This window comes from Catharus ustulatus, chromosome 16 (genome assembly GCF_009819885.2).
Source record: "Catharus ustulatus isolate bCatUst1 chromosome 16, bCatUst1.pri.v2, whole genome shotgun sequence".
Taxonomy (NCBI): Eukaryota; Metazoa; Chordata; class Aves; order Passeriformes; family Turdidae; genus Catharus; species Catharus ustulatus.
In genome coordinates, this window is record NC_046236.1 from 946,549 (window position 1) to 968,261 (window position 21,713).

Consider the following 21,713-nt stretch of genomic DNA (forward strand, 5'->3'; position numbering starts at 1 on the left):
TCATCCATCACTGCTCCTGCTAGATGGAAAAAAAAATGCTGCAAATAAATCAGCTGCTCTCCTGGGCTGGGCTTGGCTGGGGAGTTCACTCACACTGCTGGTCCCTGTCCCAGCAGAGCTGCACAGGGACAGCCTGATCCCCCACCTTGTCACACCTAGGACCTCTCAGCCCCAGGGGACAACTGTCCAGGTGATGGATTTAATAACAGGAGGCAGCTGTGCCACAGCCCCTCCTGAAGCGCAGGGCTCAGGCTGACACAACACGGAGGGACAAACCAGGACACACTCTGTGCCACAGGTGGGGGCAGAGCAGGAGGGCAGAGGCTGAAGAGCTCCTACAAGCAGCGCCTTTGCCAAAAGCACCTTGAGTGAGATGATCTCCTGCTGGGCTCCACAAGTCTGAGCCCACCAATCTCAAGCCCAGCAGACTTACTCATCCTAGCTCACTCATGTTGCTTATCTGGAGGCGTAGTTTAAAAATGCAGGAATATTATTTAAAACCATAACTGCACACCTGCTGATTTCTTTGAGGTCCTATGAGAATGCGTGGGACCACTATATTTAGAATTTAATAACTCCAGTCAATGCACGCTCTTGACTGAGTACTTGCCTACGTCTGTTCCCTGTGGTCCCAGGGGATTATGCAACCTTGGGAAGTGTGGTGGGAGCCTGGCTGCCCTGAGCAAGACAGGGGTAGGGTGTGCTGAGGGCTGTCACACATCACCCTGCTGAACCTGGGCTGCAGGATCTCTGGTACCTCCACACACATGGAAATGTGCGAGCTGAGGATCTTATCTCCATGCTTCACTTGCCCATGACAGAGTGAAGAAATGAAGTAAAAGCAGAAAGTTGATCAGCAGAGCTGGAAGAAGCACCATCTACAGGAAGGGCAAGGCCAGACTTTGCAGCAGCTGCATTGTATTGGCTTTTGGAACTCAGATTTCCTGGGGCTTCTCAAGGTACAGACATTGGTAGGGGGTGGGAACAGGCAGAAGCTCAAGCTGCTGGGGTGACAAGTGACACTGATTTCAAAGCACCCCACACTTCAATCAACACTTAGTTTCACTTTCATAATCAACTGCAGCAATCAAGGCAATGGGCTCAGCATCCTCAGGTGCACTCCAGCCCTGTCACTGTGGGGGTGAGGGACACCAGGAAATCTGTCCACACACTTGGATCTAGCCCAGAGGAGCTGCCCTGGAGCAGCTGCATGACCCAGGGGGCAAAACAGGCAGAGCACAGCTCTGTGCAACTCGAGCTTGGCCACAGCAGAGCACCTGGGCATACACAGAACCTCAGCTGGGGGGAAAGGGGGTCACCAGCTCCAGAGCTAAGCCCTGACAGGCAGTGGCCCTGGTGGCCACACCTGATGCACAGAGAGCCACAGTCCTGCACAAGACGACAACTTGTGAATGGTTTGGGTTGAAGAGACCTTAAAGCTCATCCTGTTCCACTCCCTGCCATGATGATGCCAGGGATGCCTTCCACCAGAACAAGTTGCTCAGAGTCCCACGTCCATAGAAAGCATCTCCTGAACAATTTGGTACATAAGCTACACACCATCAGCGCCACTTTTGTGTGGCTCACGTCTCAGAGCTAGGAAGGCACCATGACATCTCCCATTAGAGAGGAAACCACCCAACACACCCCAAACCCCAAGGTCCAGGACTGTAGCACCCTGTGCATGGGGCAACACCACCTCCTCTCCCTTGGGCCAGGCAGTAGCACACAGCAAACCCCAGGCACGTACTGTGCTCAGCAGCACCTGGACAACAGACCTTCCTCACAACCAGCTTCACATCAGTACAGCAAAAACCTGAGGGCAGGAACCAGGGTTTCTGTCCACAACGCCAAAAAGGAGCAGAACAAAGCTCCTGTCTCTACCAGGAATGTTTCTGGAGAAATGAGTGAGCAGGGAAGAGGCAACTCCTGTTCAGCCACCCCAAAGAAGGGAGACAGCAGTGGCTGTGCACACCTCACAGCAACACCAGCAGCAGGAGGGGCTCCAACTTCATCTGAATCTGTAGATATTTTCGTTACCTTTACAGCATATAAAGTGCTAAACGACTGGGGAGGATGGTGAGTGAACACCTCGGTGTTGTTTTTTGTTTTGTGTGTCCCTACACAGAACTACACCCCACAGCAGCAGGGAGGCACCGTCTGAAGGTCGACAGGAAATTTGGGGACACACAGCTCAGGCTGAGCCCACACAAATGGGGAAGAGCAGCACCAAGTGCTAGCCCTGTCCTACAAGCTGCACAAAACATCCAAGGAGAAGCCACACAGAAACAGAGCAATTTTCTTAATTGCAGTAACTGTGTTTACATGCAAAACAAGGATGTGTGCAAACTCCCCAACACAACTCCAAGCATTCACATGTTCCTAGAGGTTTTCTAATCAGCCCAAATGCTGCCCTCCCCATCCCCAGCGTGATCCCCTCATCAATCCATACCCCAAACAAGCTGCTAATGAACCGTGTGTCTGTCTGCCCAGAGGAGCTCCCCTCCCCACTGCCCAGATCCTTCCTATATGACAAGAGGCTCCATCAGCACCTCATATACACTTCCCCTGAGAAACCACTTCTTACAGAGCAGCGATTGCGTGAGGCAGGTGGAGGGAATGGCCGATTTTGGTGCAATGACCTCGCTCCTCTGATGAGGGGACAGTGCAGTAGCACAGCAGAGAGGACCAGGCAGAAGCAGGCAGGCACAGGTGCACGTGGTCACCCAGCAGACACCCAGGATGGGCCGCCAACACCTGGGACATGCCCTGGGCAGGGATGCCAGGTCACAGAGCATGTCACAGTCATCCCACAGCAATGAGCTGTGTGGGACCCCCAGAGAGGAATGGGGTGATGCTTCCAGAGCCCTTGGCTTGCTCCCAGCCCCCTCCCAGCCCCAAGAGAGGTAAACAGAAAGCAAAGCACCGAGGATTGCACGTCCCATCCCACAGCCCCTGGACACACACGGAGGCACCAGGACAGTCGGGTCACTGCCACCCCGTACCTGCACTCCGTGACACTACAGCAACAGCTCCCGCTCCGCCGACCCCAGCGCCTGGAGCGCAGCTCCGGCCTCGACTTCCTCAGGCTGAAATACTCCGTCAGCTTCCCAAACGAAGCCATGGCTCCCGCTGGTATCCCTGTGTCCCTCGGCACACTCATGCATGCAACACCCCAGTCATGCCTGCTGCCAGCCCTTGGCACCAGGAGGGAGCAGAGCTGTGGGGACCCAGCACAGGGCAGGAGGAGCTCAGCCACGAGTTATTCGGACAGTCCACGCATGTTCCAGTGAGCGCTCACTGTTCCAGTAAATTCTGGAGGGTGTTAAGTCTTGTCTCCCTGAGCCAAGCACAGGGCAGCTGGCGGCTGCACATGTATTTCATGTGATGCTGCAGAGCTGAGTGAAGGAGGAAGAGGAAAAATTTAAAAGTGCTCGCTGGAAAGGGTCCCTTGGTAGCGCTGGCACAGGTCTGCGAGCCCCCACGATGAGTGGCACTGGGCAGGCTGGAGGAGCTGCCCTCTGAGTAGGTGGCTTAGCGTGGCTGTGGTGGCCCTCAGATGAGGAAGGAGATGGGTTTTGATCTCAGAGGCGATGAGAAACCCCAAGAAATCGGCTGCTCGGATGAACTTCCAAAGGGTCTACAGCGTGAAGAGGATCCCTGCTTGCTCTTCCCAAGGCTATTCAGAGTCCACCAGTTCTCCTCCCTCCCTGTATTCCAGAGCAGAAGGCACCCTTAGCTGCCAGCACCACCTACCTACCATGACTTTCCAGCCTGCCACCAAACACCTGAGCCTAAGAAGAGGGACAGGCATTTAAAGCAAGCGAGGTTGATCCAGGTAGAGGTCACCTGTGAACTCTGCTCCCCACGCTCCAGCACAAAGCCTTTCCACAGCAGACAGCAGACACAGGGATGCTGCGAACCCAAAGGGAAATCCTCCTGCCAGCCCTCCCCTAGTTAGGAGCACTTGTCTCTGCATCCTCGGCGCCTGACGCTAGCTGGGCGGAGAAAAAAACAAGGGCTTCAGAAAAAAAACCACCCAAACCTTGCTCCAGCCCCAAGGAGCAAAGCCAGATCAAGTCAGTGAAGCGTGTCCAGGGGAAGGGGTGTCTGACGGCAACTCCCAGCCATGCCAAGAGAGGAAACAGCATGAAAAACTGGTGGTAACCCAGCTGGCAGAGCCCCAAGCTCCCTGAACACCCTTTTATCCCTCCGGTGTGGATGCCATGTTAAAAAATAAACAACCTGCATTCATTGCTATTTCCCTGCTTAGAGGCATCCCCTGCAAGCAGCCCCCTCGCCACAAGGGACAGCCATCTGCCGCCGAAAGCCCTTCCTGACCTCCACTTCCCTCCTCCCTTATTTTCTCTCTTTTTCCTGTAGACTCCGGCTCAGCTTTTCCCCTTGGAATTAAATGCCTGAGCAGCCGGGTGTGCCGCGCGGAGCACGGCCCAGGGACACCCGGGCGGCCGCCCCCGCCAGCTGCCGGTGACGGCAGAGTCACAGACCCCGTCCCCGCTTTTTGGGGGGGCACAATTTGTTTGCAGCATCCCCACCCTGCTCCCCGCTCCGGGCGCTGCCATTCATCCCGCAAACGCAGCGAGCCGCAGACCTACACACAAAGCAGGGGGCTGGCGATGCTCGGGGGGCTCCGCGGCCACAGGGGACCCTGCCAGCAGCTCCACCGGGCAGACACGCCAGGTGCTCCTCCGGGCACCTTCTCCCTCCCTGGCACACACGGGGAGAGAGCGGGGGCTGCTCCCCTCGGCAGCTGGGAAATAAAGCTGCTCACACACTGCTCCGCACAGCCACCCTCCCCCGGCTCCCACCTTCTCCCTCGAGGGGCTCCGCCGCAGCTGGGGAGGGTCCGAGGCGCTCCCCCGGGTCGATGGGTTTGCGCAGAGGGCAGAGCATCCGCCGGCTGGCTCTGCGCGGCGCAGCCTGAGCCGGGAACACTGTCACTAACACTGTCACCCCTCTTATCTGCCATCGGCTCCCCGTTACCGAGCACGGTGAAATGCAACACGTCAAAGGAGGTCAGATGAGCCGAAGCAGAGTGAAGCAGCCGGGGGAGAGCAGAGGGGGCTGGCAGCAGGCAGCGGGAAGCAGTCGAGGGGGAGATCAGAGAAGGGGAGGCAGAAGGGGACAAACTCTTGTTTCTCTGCTATGGAAAAAGGAACAGCACTGGCCCTCCCGGAGGAAACTGCGCTGAGGCACACACACCTTGGAGTGTGAGGAGGACAGCGGGGTCACCTGGCAGCAGTGATGTTACCTGCTCCTGCCTATGCCAAGGCAACAGGAGAGGGGACTGGACAGGGCAGCAGAAGAGTGGAGAGGAAGAGCGGTGTTAATTTGAATGCCTCTTTTCCCCCTTCCTCTCATCACCTGTTGGGAGCAGCGACGCTGCCGCAGGGATCCTCCTGTGGCATTTGCAAACCAAAACTGTTTGGAGACAAAATGGTAATCTGGAAGACCGCAGGAAAAAAAAAACAGCAGGAGGATTCGACAGACTGGTGGACACAAAAGCCAAGGAACAAGCCAGTCTTCCCCAGTATTCCAGCTGTAAAGGGGACACCCCTACAGTCAGGGACAGCACACATCCTGCAGTACCCTCCTGTGGGGGGCAGGAGCCACAGCTCCTGGCAGGGAGTCAGGCTCCCACCAAGGCTGCAGAGCTCAGTCCATAAGCCCAACAGTGCCAGCTCTTGGAAAACAAACAGGGAGGAAATATTGCCTTCGTGAAACCTCTGCGGAAGCTGGGGGTGGTGGCACTGGAGATGAAGAAAGCTCAGACAACTCCATAAACACCTCCATCTGTGCCCAAAAAGGGGATTCCAGCCCCACAGCCCCCCCCAGCATACCCCAGTCAACTGGACCAGGCTGACTGGGACCCATGTGGGTGAAAGCACAATCAGTGCTGGAGCAGAGGCAGCACAAGCTCCCACATCACTCCTCTGAGTTACAGCCTCTGCTTTTGTGCTGGTGCCTTGGGGCAAGAGAAGGGCTGCCTCCTTCACCCCAAGGACATGGAACAGCCCTCAGGCCCTTCCTTGCTCAAAGAACGAGTGGTCAGCCCTTCAGACGGGGCTGTCAAACTAGCAGGCTCCCAGAGGAGCTCGGTGCCTCCTATTAGGCAGCAGAGGCAATTGCCAAGACACTGCTGAACTCTAATTTCACATTAACAATCTGCTGTGCTGGGGTTTGCAGCCACGTACTCAGTGATGCGACAGCTTCCCACTTCCACTTATCAGTGGAATGAAACACTTCATAAGCGAAACAGTGGTTTAATTTGCAGAGACATAAACTGATTTTTAAGAGGAGCTGTGGAGGAGATGTTAAAGCAGGAATCAGAGCCCACATGGCGCTGGGACTTGGGGGATACTGAGCATGGCTGCACAGCCATCACCCAACCCTGGCACAGGCATCTCACGCTTCCGGCTGCAGCATTTGGGAGGAGAAAAATACCCACAAGTCAAACACAGCCTGGTTGTCTGGGTCATCTCACACATTCCTGTGCATGTACTGCTTTGGGCCCTAGAGAGCAATATTCCCCATTTCAGAACCATCCAAACACAGTGAAGCCATCCAGATGTGGGAACCAGCACCAGTCCCAGCTTGCAAACAACCAAAATGCTTTTTCAGGCAGAAATCATCACAGCTACATCCCAGCACCTCAATCATCCTAAGTGTGAACTGGGAGGCTTCTCTTCCAGGTCCTGTGTCCAGCTAGCACAGTGGGACAAGCCAGACAGCCCCGAAGGTGGCCCTTGCACCATTCCCAGAGATGCCCTGCAGCCTTCAGTCCCAATGCTCCTGAGCCCATGTGAGCAAACCAGATCTGGTTACATCTCTGTGGATTCCCCAAGCAGCTTTTGCTCCAATTACACTTCTTAAATAAGGATAGGCAGGAGCAGGGAAACAGGGAAAGGGGGCTCTTCTGAGCTGACAGCTTCTCCATCCACTCCTACAGTCCAAGAGGACCCTAATTGTATTTCTCCAGAGCTCCAGTTTCACTCCACACCTAGACCACTCAACAACAGTTGAACACATCCATTTCCCAGTCCTTGCTCTTCTGGGGAGCTGCATCCCTAAAAGCCACTCAGCAGCTGATGCAGAGCCCATCCTGTTCCTCCTTCAGCCATGCTTCCCACAGCTCAACCCTCCCCCAGGACAGCAACAGGAATGCTCACCAGTACCTGATCTCCCAGTCTTTGGGGGAAGCAATTAAAACAAGTTTCAGCCATTGTGGGAGCAGCCACCCCAACTGTACAAGCAAAACCTCGGCTGGTTGAAGGCTCCCTTTCCCTTGGTCCCTTTCCAGGCTGGCTGGTACCTGGAGAGCAGAACTCCACACAGAGCTCTGGAGCAGAGAACGGAGTGCAGGATGCACGGTGGAGTCCTAGACTGGAGGTGTGACACTGAGCAGTGACAACAGCAGAACACTCTAGAAAAGCTGCCAGGTGGGCCAAAGGAGGAGCTGGAACCTGAGCAGCTCATCAGGAACAGAGCCTGGAGCAGGAGGGACTGCTGCCTGGTCATCCCTGTGCCAAAGGGGTCATTTCACCAAGGGAGTCCTGGTAATCCAGTTCCATCTGTTGTCATCAGAGTCCCTCTCCCCACAAGGGAAAAATACCTGCTGAGATCCCCAAAACTGGGTAAGAGAAAGCTTCCTAATCCCCTAAGAATACCTGTGTTCTCAGGTCAGCTGGAAGAGAATTTCTTATGATCCTTCTCCTAGTGCCAGCTCAGGAGGGACCAGCCTCTCCAAGTTACCTGGGAAGTCACCTGAAAGCACCATGGGGACTTCAAAGGACTTTGGGACGGGAATTGCTGAAACTTGCCACTGATGTCACACATGAGCTTCCAGTCAAATCTTTCAGCCAATTTGGAAGAATTTGGATAGTCTCTTTTTGTTTGGGTTGGGTTTTTTTCTTTGTTTGTTTTGGGGGGTTTTTTTGTTTTGTTTTGAACTTCTGAGCACTGATTCTTGGGATTTAGGAAGTAAACTTCTTCCACACTATTTTAAATACAGCCACAGTGACTGAGTCCAGATTTTTCACTGCTGGTTAACCCACCGTACCAGAGAATCATCAAATGTTTTGGGATAGCTATAAAAATAAAATTGGAATACATTATTTCACAGGATGTTCAAAACCAATTATCAACACGTGCATGTGAAGACATATGTTAAATGCAAGTATGAACTGATTTAAGAAACAGATGCACAAGAGACATTGGAACAAATCCAGAGGAGGCCATGGAGATGCTGCAAGGGCTGGAGCCCCTCTGCTCTGGAGCCAGGCTGGGAGAGCGGGGGGTACTCACCTAGAGAAGAGAAGGCTCCAGGGAGAGCTCAGAGCCCCTTCCAGGGCCTAAAGAGGCTACAGGAGAGCTGAGGAGGGACTTTGGAGTGACAGAATAAGGGGAAATAGCTTCCCATTGACCAAGGGCAGAATTAGATGGGATATTGGAAAGAAATCTTTCTCTGTGAGTGCACATGAGTGGGCTTGGCAGTGCTGAGATAACAGGTGGACTCGATGATCTTAGAGGACCTTTCCAACCTAAATGATTCCACCCAGAATTCATGAAAGCATTTCATCTTGATTCTAAATGTGCCCATGCTCTATGCAAACACAAGCCCACAATGGCACAACACACTGCAGGTCCTCTCTGGTGCCCAGCACCATGGAGAAACACATCTGGAGGTCCCTGGAGCCAGCTCCTGGGAACAGCACAGCTCTGGGAGCAACACATACTTGCTGGCAGAGCTATGGAGCCCTCTGCAAAGTGCTACATCTCAACACAGCTGTAATAAAGTGCAGAGTGTGCAAGAGGCTCAATAATTTCAGTCTAAGCAGGCACTTTGCTGTAATTGCCAGCTCTATTGCATTACTCACACACTTCTGTGCTGGTACCTACCATGAGCCAGCCACATCAATTTACTGATTTACCCAATGTACCACTTAGCACAACTACTCTAATTCCAGCAGCAAAGCCAGATGTGCTGCCCAAATTAAGGTAAAATACCCTCATTCTCAAATTAAATTAAAATACCCTCTTTCTTGGAAGTAACATAGAACCATATAAGGAGAGCATTGCACTGCAAGGATGGGGAAGGATTTGGAGGGGAAGTCATAGGAGGAGCAGCTGAGGGCACTTGGTTTGTTCAGCTGGAGGAGATGGAGCACAGAGCTCACCTGGGCTGCAGCTCCTCCTGAGGGGCAGCTCCAATCTCTGCTCCCTGTGATGGGGACAGGGATCAGCAGGAGCTGTGCCAGGGGAGGTTTAGGTTGGAGATCAGGGAAAGGTTCTTCCCCAGAGGGTGCTGGGCAATGCCCAGGCTCCCCAGGGAATGGGCACAGCCCCGAGGCTGCCAGAGCTCCAGGAGTGTTTGGACAGCACTGCCAGGGATGGACAGGGTGGGATTGTCCAAAGTCAGGAGCTGGACTCGTGATCCTCATAGATCCTGCCTATGATTCTATGAAAATTCACCTTCCCAGAGAAGCACCCAGGAAGCAGAGGTGGAATCACCACCAAATCCAGTGTGGCAGCACAGAGGGATCCCCAGCCCCCAGTACAGAGATTCCCGTGCTGATCTAGTAACCCATCTGCAGTAGCTGATCAGCATCTGTCCACATGGGATGTGCCTGCTCCTGAAATCCAATTCCATTTTTAACCCCCCCGATCAATGGAAATTGCCAGGTTGTTCTCCCCACTCACAGCACTGTGCAGTTAAATCATGGGCATACAGGGATAACAACATCCCAAAGCAGGGCTGTCCCTGGAGCTGCTCCCTGACAGCTGCATAAAAACCTGGCTCAGGCTTGCAGGGAAGAGATAAGGGCAGGGAAAAGCAGCCAGCAGCACAGGCAGCTGGAACACCCACATAGGCCTTTAGATACTTACTAAGTGAAAAAAGGAGAGAGAAAATTGGTTAATACCTCCTAAAAATAGTTTGTTGAGTTCAAAAGGACTGAAGAAAGTCTAAAACATCAACAGTGAGGTGACAGGAATAAACACAGCTAAAGGAGAAACAAAGGCAGGATAATTTGGGGTCATTTGGAGCTGGCACAGATGTCTTATGGGCAAAGGGTGCTGCCTCTGCTGAACCATTCCCCAAAGCAGCACCCTTGACTACCCCCATGCTGCTTGAGATCCACCCAAATTCCATTTGATCCCCAGGGAATGATCTCAGCCTCAAGGCTGCCAGAGCTCCAGGAGTGCTTGGACAACTCTCTCATGGATGCAGAGTGGGATTGCTGGGGTGTCTATGCAGGGCCAGGAGTTTCACTCAATGACTATTGTGGGTCCCCACCAAGTCAGGACATTCTGTAATTCTATGATTCTTTTAAATCAAAAAGGGGAAAAAAAAAACCAGATCCTGCCCAAGTTGGACAAACTGGGACATGTATAATCCCCACTTACTCATGCAGCCTGGGAACAGACCCAGCTCACTGCACACCAGTTGTTCTTTTTCCTTGAAAAGCCAAAAACCTGAAGCAACAATTGGAAAACTCATTACCATGATCAAGGGTTTCAGAAAATGGAAAGGAGAATAATTCATGCAATTAGAGCCCAGCAAACTTCATCAGTCTTCAGGAAAAAAAAATTGTAATCAATATAGAGCAAGCAGTCTCCAGGCTGGGAGAGCAGGGGACTGGATCAATGCAGCTGCTGACATCCCACAGACAGGATCTCCAAAGAGGAGCAGCCCCCTCCCACAGCTGGCTCCTGACAATTGTGTCCCCCATCACCCCTGTCACACCCAGGGGGACTGCTACAAGGGTTTCCTTAGCAACACACAGCCCCCAAGGCTTCCCAAAAGGGGCCAGGATTGGCAGTGTTGTGGTTGGAGAAAGACAAGCAGAAAAGGGATAGAGGGGTTGTGCCCAGTTGCCAGCCTGTGGGGTAAAGCCACCCTGGCCACACAATTTTCACTGTGTGCTGGGCTGTCCTCACTCCTCCTGGTCCTGTACACACCGTGGTGACTGCTCAGGGAGCCCCTGCTGCTCCCAGCCTTGTGCCCACAGCTTCCCAAACCACCTGTGACTGCTGGGCACTGCCCACGGCAGCTATGTCCTCTCAAGGCAGGACATGGAGGTGGCACCAGTGGCCACAGGCTGGAGGGGGATCAAAATTCAATTAACAGCCAGACATGGGAGATCACCTCATACACAACAAGATGAGCGGGATGAGCACCTGACCAGCTCCCTCTCAGAACTTGGCATGGCCAGCTTAGAAGGGAATTACGGATAAATCATAGACTCATGGAATCACAGAATACTTTGGGTTGGAAGGGACCTTAAAGTTCATCTCATCCCACCCCCTGCTATGGGCAGGGACACCTTCCATTGTCCCAGGTTGCTCCAAGCCCCATCCAACCTGGCCTTGGACACTGCCAGGGATCCAAGGGCAGCCACAGCTTCTCTGAGCACTCTGTGCCAGGGCCTCTCCATTCTCACAGAGAAAAATCTCTTCTAATATGCAAAAGCCTCTGGGAAATTACTCATCCACAGCATCAAGCTTCCCTCTGGTTTGTATGAAGTCCTTCCACTGATCCCATGGACATAGCACCTCTCCTTCCCAGGGCTTCACAACTCAAGCTCATCTGAACTTCAGGGAACTGGCAGCAGACTCAGCCTGGCAGCTGAGGTTTGTGAGGTGGAGAGGTTGTTCCAGGAGGAGACAGTGCTCAGATCCCATAGGAATTTGCATCCTCCCTACTCCCCAAGCAAGCACCACATCCCTCAGGAAGCACTGGCCCAGAGGGGCACAGACATCCTCAACAAGCCCAAGATCCAACACCAGGCATCATTTCTACTTCCAACCATTTTCTTTTCACCTCTCAAGCAGTAATTATTCTATTTCTGCATCAAAACAGAATCTATTAAAATCTTACCTCTTTCACAAACAACAGATTAACGTAAACCTCTTACGCCACTGAGCTGACTCTGCCTGTTGCAGTCAATGATTGCAAACTTTCAAGCCTGGAGTAAAATTTTAACTTTTCCTGTCAAAACTCTGAACAGCACAATCACCAGCTAGACAGGGATGTTGGATTTACTTAGAATAAGGCTTTCCATTTAAATTAAGGCCAAAGATTTCCCCCAGGTTATAGCAATTTAATTAAAACAAAGATAAAACAAACCTCTACACTTTCTGAAATACTAGTTGTGTAAAATTAAAACCACCAGGACCGCCAGAGTACAGAGCCCAAATAGTACCCAAGAGAAAACAAATACTTTTACTTATTTCAGGAAAATAAGACAACTGACAAGGCAGATCACATCCAATCCTCCACAGTATAGGCAAAACACGTAAAGCCCCATTGGGCAGGACAAAGATAATTACACAGATGGTCAGTGCCACCAAAATGAGCAGCTGCATGGTGAAACTCCTCACCTGAGAAGAACTCTGCTGCTGTGCAGCTCCAAGGCACTACTGTCCCTGTTCACATCCCCTGCAGGCAGCAGGGACAGAGCTCCAGTCACAGAGCTGCTCAGGGCACTCACATCAGCTCCCTAAGCTCTGGCACCCCAGGGACACCACAGGCCTGGAAGCCGGTGGGATTAGGGGCATGGGGCAGCCACACACCAGAGTTCCCAGAAGCTCCATTTTCCAGCATGAGCCCTGAGGAGCCTGGTTGCTTCCAGGACTCTGCTCATGTGCTGATGTTATGCTCGTGCCATGAACACCTGCTTCAAACCCGACACCACAGCCCTGTGTGCTGAGATCAAGGTTTGTGCTGCTGCAGAGAAGGAGGGAGATCCTGGCATCCTGCAGCATCAGCTCTTCTCACCTCTATTCCCACCTTTACCTCACTGCTGCCTTCAAAGGATGCCGCCCTGCTGCTAGAGAGAATAGAGACCTCAGAGAGGTGTCTGTGCAGGCTGCTGGGAACTGGCTGTGGGACAGGTCTGTGTCACATTGAAACTCAAACCACCAGCAGAAAGGAGCAGAAATGAGTCAGCTCAGCTGATCTGCTGAGAACCAAAACACAACCCAGTCCAACCATACTTCCTCAGCACCAGAGTGAGCTGATGCATCCCACAGCCACGCATGCACTGGACCTGACACAGGGGCAGGGGAAGAAGCGGGGTCCTTCCAAGGCTAGAGGATTTCGGCTTTGCCTCAGCACCCACCAGGGGATGAGCAATGTGAAGTTGTGCCCTAAAGAGCGGTGGGGAGACAACACCTCAGACCTTGCAAAGCATCCTAGGATCCTGTTAGAGCCTGGACCACCCCAGGAAAGGCACTATAACTACTGCACATCCAGCACATTCAAACCCCACCATTGAAGTGCTAGCTAGCCAGAGGGTTTAGCCAAGGAGATTTCTGCCAGACAGTCAGGGACAAGGATCCACTGGGTTCCCACCATAATTCAGTGCCCTTCTGCAAAGAGAGGGGGAGCAACAGCTGTAAGGCAATGCCTTTTATGAACACCCCACTGGGGTCTGCCAAGCTCTGAAAAACATGGGAAGCAGTGTGGAGGAAGGAGGTCCAGCATCACAGCCACGTTTCACAGCAGAAAACCCCCCAAACTTCCAACCTTATGGTGTCAATGTGGTGAGAAAAATAACTCGCAGCACATGCTCAGCACAGGCACTGCTAGGAAACAGCAACCACTGACAGGAGGGAAACACCTTCTGCTTGAAAAAGAAAGTGAATTAGAAAAGGAAACTTCTCCATCAGTTACCAGCTGCCATGGGAGAGGAGATGGTGGAGCACGAGGCACTGAGGTCAGTGGTTCTCCCTGACAAATACCTAAAAGCAGCATCACAAGTGTGAGACAGAATAAGCTGCTTACTACATCTGCTCTCAGCCTGTGAACACACAGGTTGTCTTCAGCTAAAATGCCAAGGAATCCATCTCTCAGTATCCTCAAAAGAGGAAAAAAAGCTTGAAGTACACCAAAGAATTGTTCATCACATTGCTGTGAATTCAGCCCAACATGCACAAGCAGAGACACCAGCACACCTCAGCCCCATCTCTCAGTGCACAGGTAGGACCAGCACCATGGTACCTGCAGGGTTGACCAGCTTCTCTGTCCCATCCAGCAGCTGGCAGCAGCCAAGACACCTCTGCCAGCACCTCAGGCAGCTCTGGGAGCTGTTTTGCCCTCCAAATGCTGGAAAGCCCCATCCAAGGTATCTGCCTCTACCTGGGTAACACAGCCAGGTCTCTCACTGCCCCAGGTTTGCAGAAGACATCGGTGGGACTCAGGGGAGCATCCTGACACAACACAAACCTGCCCTTCCTGCCTCCTCCCTGGGTCAGAGGCCCCCGGGCTCAATGAACTCCCTGGGGCAGAGGCACCGCAGAGCTGCCAGAGTCAGGCAGAGCTCAGTGCTGCAGCTCAGCATGGAGCAATTCCCACACCATTAACATCGGGGATACCACCCTTCCCTCAGGCCTGCAGGCAAAACTCAGGGTGCTGCTTTCCCTCCCAGGCAGGGCTCAGGAAGGGTTTTTGGGCTACTTCCAGCGCTGGAGCCCCTCAGCTCAGGAGCCAGGCTGGGAGAGCTGGGGGTGCTCACCTGGAGAAGAAAAGGCTCCAGGGACACCTCAGAGCCCCTTCCAGGGCCTAAAGGGGCTCCAAGAGAATTGGAGAGGGACTGGAGACAAGGGATGGAGGGACAGGACACAGGGAATGGCTTCCCACTGCCAGAGGGCAGGGATGATGGGATACTGGGAAGGAATTGTTCCCTGGGAGGGTGGGGAGCCCTGGCACAGAGTGCCCAGAGAAGCTGTGGCTGCCCCTGGATCCCTGAAGTGTCCAAGGCCAGGTTGGACAGGGTTTGGAGAAATCTGGGATAGTGGAAGGTGTCCCTGCCCATAGCAGGAGGTGGAATGGGATGAGCTTTAATATTCCTCCAACCCAAACCATTCTGGGGTTCTACCTTACTGCATGGTTATCCCAGGTGCCAACAGCTCCCCAGCTGGTGCCAAGCTGGCTTGAGGGCACAGGAGAGGTTTCCCTAGCTGTAACACCTCAACAGAAAAAGGGCGAAACCAAGAAAAAAAAGGAAAAAAGGAAGATTGCATCTTAGCCCAAGCTGTCAGTGCTGGATGTCTCTACTTTGGTCCCCGGCTCACAGGCAGCAGCTTTCCACCCTTTTGTCACACCATGATCTCATCTACTGTCAGACCCTGAAACTCACCTCAGCCTTCACTTCCAGTTGAAGGAGCCAGCACCTTTGTGAGCCCCCAATCCACATCGAAAATTGTCAGCTGGGGCCTGGAGCAACCAAGGGAAAACTCCTCACTCCCAAAGGCCCCAGAAGAAATTCTGGAAAAAGAAGTTCACGACCTCACCAAAATCAGAAGCCCTCATTATTCTCTTCAGAGCTGATCCAAATCACCTGGATCTACCCACAGCAACCCTCTGGCAACACATAAAAAGCAAAAGCTGAACACAGGCAGACACATTTCAAATGCAGGAGCTGATGGGTTTCCCTGGTGCAGCCTCACATGGCTCACCTCCATGGGTCCCACCACAGCTCTGTCCCCATCTCAGGGCCTGCAGCATCCCCACAGGAAGCAGTAGTTTTGGAATGCTCAGCAAATCCCTAGGGCTCCTTCACATCAGCTGCTGCAGAGCATGGACAGAGGAGAGCAACAGAGCGAGGACAACCAGCACCCACGATGGGCAAGGCCATCCCAGGCTGCCCTGCAGCACTCAAGCTGCCAAAAACAGCCTGGGACTTCTTCACTCCAATATCCTCAGGCTCTACCCAGTTGGGCAATGGTTCCAACTCATCTAGCCATTCATTTTCCAATAAAGCTTAGCTTTCCCCCCGGGGCAGTGAAACCCATGGCCCCCCTCTGTTGTGGGGGCTATGGCAGGACCAGGTACTGCACTGGTACATGGCAATCCGTGCACTCAGCCTCCTTGTTGGCCAGAGATTTGGCCACAAATGGGTGGGAATAAAGAGGTCAGGGGATAATTTTATGCTTTGGGCTGGCAGCAGGGCTGGAGAGGTGTCCCTGCCTGCCTAGACAGGTGTCAGGATGCTGCTCAGAGCCCACGGAGTGACCACACAGGAACGCTGCTCGGCAGGACCAACCTCCCCAGCCCTGCACCAGCAGCTTAAAGTAGGGATAATGCACCAGGACAGCAGCCTCTTGTCCTGCAGGAGGGACGGTCACCAGAACAACTGACCAATGTCCTCCCCAGTGCAGAGAGCCTGGCATCCCTCATGCCACCCCCAGGGATGCAGAGCAGGCAGGGCACAGATGCCTTATGGACAAATCCTCATTCACATCCAGGAGAACACGTTTTAAAGGTCACTCTGCGTTTCATGCATGGAGCAAGGAAAATTGCAAACGAGCAGTGAAGGTGGCAAGTAGCAGAGGACATCAGCCAGGCCACACCATCACTGCTGGCAGGTTGGTGGTGTCCCAGCCAGGCAGAGATGGTAGCTGCCAGCAGAGCAGATCTGTGAACGCTCATGAATTAATGCTCTTGGAACAGCACAGGCAGCCCCATGGGGCTCAGGAATAAGAGGAAGTGATAACAGGGCAGCTCTGGCACTTGGAGCAGCTTTCCTGCTCCAGACACTCAGCCCAGAGCACAGGAGTGGTGGTGTCTGAGCCTGGTGTTACCCATGGGGCACATATGCCACACTGGGGGCCACTGCCTGGGAGACTGGTCATGGCTGAATCCATCTGAATGGCCTGAGATGTAGGCAGTGAGTCCAGTAGGAGAAGAAGGGCCAGGACTCCTCTGGCCCTGGATTAGGTGCTGGCATCCCAAGAGTCCAGCCATGGGAGCACAGAGAGGCTTTTTCAAGGTACTAAAATGCAAATAAAAATAGATAACGTGAAAATTAAAAATAAACAAATAAGGATGCAAAGCATCTTTTTCATACACAGAAAAGCCTCATGCAGAACTACATCTACAGGAGCCAAGCTGTGCAATCCAAGCTTAATAACCCTCCCTCCAGCCTCGCAACTCTGGTTACCAGTGATATGCAGGCTACTCGGGGAACAGTCACAGCCCCAAGGCTGCCAGAGCTCAGGGATGCACAGGGTGGGATTGTAGGAGTGTCTGTGCAGGGTCAGGAGTTGGACTCAATGATCCACATGGGTTTATTCCACTCAGGACATTCCATGATTCTGTGATAAGTCTGAAGCCATCCCAGCCACCCTCAGGCCCCTTTTCTTTGGGAAGCTGCATCCCCTGTTGAACTCTGCCTGATTTGCAGATGTGTCTTTGTTACCTGCCCACTATTTGCAGAGGAAGACATCAGATTAAGGTGCCTCCCAGGCATCAGCTTTGAGTCTTTGATTTACTCTTTCACGGGTCACTGTCTCTGTAAATGTCTATCAAAGGCAATTGTCTTTGCAAAGTCAACAGCTGCACCAGTGGTTGAGCACGAAAAATGAATGAGTCTTTCCTCCCAAATTACTCCTGCCTCACAGAAAAGGCTGAGAGACAGAAAGCAGGGGACAGGAAAGGAAAAAAGGTCAGAGAATGCAGCAAATGCAACATAAAGGACAAATCAGCACAAGTAGGATGGGACAGCATGAGCTGGGCTAGCAGAGCCCTCTCTCTCCCCTGTCCAGGAGCAGGACAGACAGCACCAGGCTCAGCAAAACGTCACCTGATTTCCAAAAGGTATTTTATTTTAAAAAAATACCAAAAATGACAGTCAGCAACCCTGAAACTCTTAAGAAATTGGGGCAAGCAAGGATTTTGGAGGATGGAAAGAAAAGAAATCACAAGCAGAAGCAACCTGCTGGAACAGCGTTTTTGGTAGCAGCCCTGCAACAGCACATCCCAAATTCTACAGTTTATCTCACATTGTTCCAGCCTATGTCACCCAAGTACACACAACACAGAGAGGATCCTGCTCCCCTGGCACACAGTGGATATGGCATTACAGAAAAGGACAGGGAGAAAGCAGGGCAGCAATGAAGCCCTTTGCCACCCCAGCTCCCTTCCAAAGACTCCAACTGCAGCATCTCCAGGTACTCCAAAGGAGAAAGCCTCTCAGGTAACATTAGGGCAGTGCAAGAGCTCCACAGCAAAGGCAGAGAGCATGACTATTCTCCCTTAGCAGCTGGCTGCATTAAAGATTTAATGCAATCGGTCCCTTTGGAAAAAATTACACAGGCTATTAAGAAAGATGTTCCTCTCTCTCATCTGATGAAATCCAGCAAACATTGCAGCTCTCCGGGCACCCGAGCGGCTCTGTGGAGCAAAGGAAAAGCTGCAGTTGCTCTCGTGAGCCCTTTCTGGAGGCAGGAACCAATGGGTAAAGCAGCAGCTCCATTAGCAGTAAAGCAAATATGCAGACACAGCCGTGCTGTGTCTCTGCCTCAGAGAGTGAGGCAGACCTTGATTCCAATGGAAGAAGCAAAGCAATGCTTGGCTGCAATCACTCACTGGTTCCCACTGGAGTCCAGGGGCTCCCAAGGCTGCAGGAACAGGACAAACAGCCCCAGACCAGGGGCAGCAGGGAGCTTCAACACCTCACAGGGTCTTCTTGTGAAGAGAAGAGTGAGTGGCACTTTGGGAACCCAAAGCACTTGCTGAGGCTCGTCCTGACAGGCAGGCAGGAATTAACCCTGGCTCCCTCACCCTGACCCAATCACACAGAGGAGCACAGCATCAGGAGCATCATACGCTAAAGAATCTCATGGTTATCTCTCATGGGGAGATAGCCCAGTTTAGTACAGCATCATTTAGGTGTAGCAAGTGGCGCTTGCTAAGCAGCACAGACTACATTAAATTGGACTCCAACACCTCCTCAGTGTTCAGTACCTTCAGAACTGAGACTGAGCAGTAAAACACTGGACTTGTCCAGAGGAAGTAAATGCAGGGGAAGAGTTCACATAGCAGAGTTCCTATTGGCATCCACAGAGCCCTTCTGCAAAGCAAATGCATCCACCCAGCACGAGGAACCTGCAGATCATTCTCCCAGGGAACCAGAGCTGACACCATGGGCTCACTCACAGATGCACAGAGCATTTCCAGGTCCTGGGTGTGAGTTTCCAGGTCCAGCACCTGCACACCTCAGACTCTTTCCTGCTCCCTGGGCTTACAGCTGCCGATTCCCATTCCTTTCCAAGGAACCTGTTGGCTTGGATACTGCTCCTTTCTCTCTGCTCCATTGCAGAGATGCAGGTGCTTTCGCAAGCACACAATGTCTGGAGGAGGGTTACACTCATGGATAACACTCCTCTGCAGTGGATCTCTGGTGTAGTTTGCTTCCCACATGCTGTACACACCTGGAGACAGGTGCTTGAAACAACTTCTCCCACCACCTTCACTGCTGTAGTGCTTTGTTCCTTGGAAAGGTCATTCCACAGTCCCAGCCCAGCCTGGCTCTGGAAACGTCCCATGCAGCCAAGCACTACCCTGTGGTATCATTCCCCATGCCACAGGGCTGGGCTCAGTTCTGTAAACACAGCCTGTCCTTCACTCCCCAGCACTGTCCTCCTCCCCCAGATCCCTCCAGCTCCCCATAGCAGGGTGAAGCTGAGCCACTCAGGTCCTCTTCCAGCCCTTCCCCACTCCCTTTAAACCCCTCATGGCTCAGGAGCTTGTGTGAAAGCTCCTGCAGGACCCAGATGAAGGTGGATTTACAGATGAAAATAACAGCTAAAATTCAGTTGCTCTGATCTAAGCAAGGATGCCCACAGATTTCCAAACTCTAATGGGGAGAGAAGTTGGAAAAATTGGAAAATAGATTCCAGCAGACCGCCTGAAATGACAACTTGGTGTGAAATGACAACTCCTGGCACAGGTGTGGGAGGCACTGCAGGGCACTGCCCTGGGCTGGCCCTTGTCCAGCTATGTCCCCCAGCACCCACAAAGCTCACAGGGCTGCTACAGGCAGGGCACTCATCACCTCCACGTTTTTCTGCTACGAGCACCAGCATGGATCCAGCAGAGAAACCCCAAAGCCATGGGTGCTGCCTGTTCACTCTAGGAAAGCTGCTGGCTTTGGGGAAAGCCTCAGTACACAGGGACTGCAGTCCCAGGAGCTGCACACCCCTGTTTGTCAGCTAAACCTGTCAGCTTTGAACACTGGTGCTTTTGGCAGCTCCCTGCGGCCAAGCACAGAGCGCAAACACATCCCACTGCTCAGCTGGTGAGTAGCTATTTGCAGGTTATTAATAAATCATTTTCTGTTTATTGCAATCATTCTGCCAAAACACAAACAGAAAGCATTGCAGTCACTACCAGCAAAGCTGCCTGTTCACTCAGATCAGGGAAACAGACGTTTTGGGTACTGCCTTCTGAAAAGGGGGTTTACAGAACCCTGGGTGGCCCAGGTTCCTCCAGCTGTGACAGTTGTGCCTGTATGATGGTGTCCAGGACAAACTCTGCCTCCTGCCAAAGCCCCTGTGCAGAGGAACAGCAACAGAATCACTCCCTGCAGAAGTTCCCCCGAGGAGCTCATATTCTCTCCAGACACTCTTTTACAGGACTGCAGGGGATCCAAGCAGGGCTGTGGGTCTCTCCTCCACCTTCCCACAACTGCAGCCATGAACCAAGCCCCCAAGTCAGCCCCAGCACTGCACACAGGTCCAAAGGCTGCTGACAGCCTCTTCACTTTACTTCCTCCCAAAACACCATGGAAAAGCATAAAAAGGAAAGAAACTGCCAATCTGCCCCTATTTTGCTGTTAAACAGGGAATCTGCTTTCATCAGCACATCAAGAGCCTGTGGAGATCAAGGAAATACATTCCTCCATACACTCTCCAGGGCATGGAGCTATTTGCAGCCTGAAAAAACAGCTGCTGTCACTGCACATCTGAGGATGATCCTGAGCACAACAACGTGGCTTTAAAGGAACAAGTACTGCCCATGCTGCAGCTTGTTGCATGCTCCCTCCGAAGTGGCTCTGGATAGACTAGAAAGTGATTTGCAGGCACGCTGCAGGGAGGACCAGCACCACCCCATCCACAGAGACAGGGCACAAGGATCCCCCAAACCCCAGCACTACCACCAGATCTTTGCAGACCTGCTGCTAGCAGCCCCTCTCCAGGGCACTCCAAGATCCCTGTGGCCAAGGCCCACTGTGAAAGCCCTGGCCAAGGTGGAGGTGCCCATCCCGAGCTGGAAGGTTGAGACATGGCCTTGGGGACATCAGTCACAGAGACCTCCAAGGAAGAAGAACAGCAGCATGAGCTGAAGACCAGAATTAGGCTTGCTGCTTAATCAGAGTGAAAACAAATAAAAGGACCAGAGCAAGACACAGCTACATCATGATGTGCTCCCCCCAATAGGCACCTGCACTGTGCATATGCCCTTGGGACACCTGGGGACAGACCAGCACCCGTCCTTAAGCCAGGAACCCTGAGCAGGTTGACCTACAGTGTTAGGAGTAGACATTACCCTCCCTCCCCATACTCTCTGAATAATTAATCCTCCAGAAATTAGTCAAGTCTTTAACTAAGCCAGCTCAGCAAATGTAGTAAGGAATTTCTAGGTCAGAACTACAAGTGCTGGAGAGGGGAAAAAGGAAAAAAAAAAAAAAAAAAGAGCCTTAGTGCTCTGTCTCCTGTTCATTCCCAAAGGATTAGCACCCTGCTTTGCCTCTCCCTACAAGAGCCAGCACCTCATAGCAAGAGCTTAGATGGAAATTGCACCTTGTCATCCTGGTATCTCTGACACCTCAGCTGCCTCTGACACCACCAAAGAGCACATTTCTGTGCAGAGCATCTCTCTCCATCTCATGCAGCTCATTCCCAGTGCC

The 21,713-nt window shown here is 52.6% G+C and overlaps 1 protein-coding gene across 4 annotated transcripts in view; it reads right to left on the reverse strand.

The window, feature by feature from the left end:
* The window catches only part of LOC117003750 (ankyrin repeat and fibronectin type-III domain-containing protein 1-like), a 212,106-nt gene that overhangs the window by 181,500 nt on the left and 8,893 nt on the right, over positions 1 to 21,713 (reverse strand). For 2 of the 4 annotated variants that reach the window (XM_033073945.2, XM_033073943.1), the window contains exon 1: positions 4,830 to 5,137. The exons of 1 other annotated variant lie outside the window; for it this stretch is intronic. In XM_033073945.2, the coding sequence (XP_032929836.1) occupies positions 4,830 to 4,914 (85 nt within the window). In that variant the 5' untranslated portion in view covers positions 4,915 to 5,137. Of the gene's footprint in view, positions 1 to 3,005; positions 3,989 to 4,829; positions 5,138 to 21,713 lie in introns of those variants that run through there. One more of the 4 variants, XM_033073946.2, reaches the window with a different exon arrangement.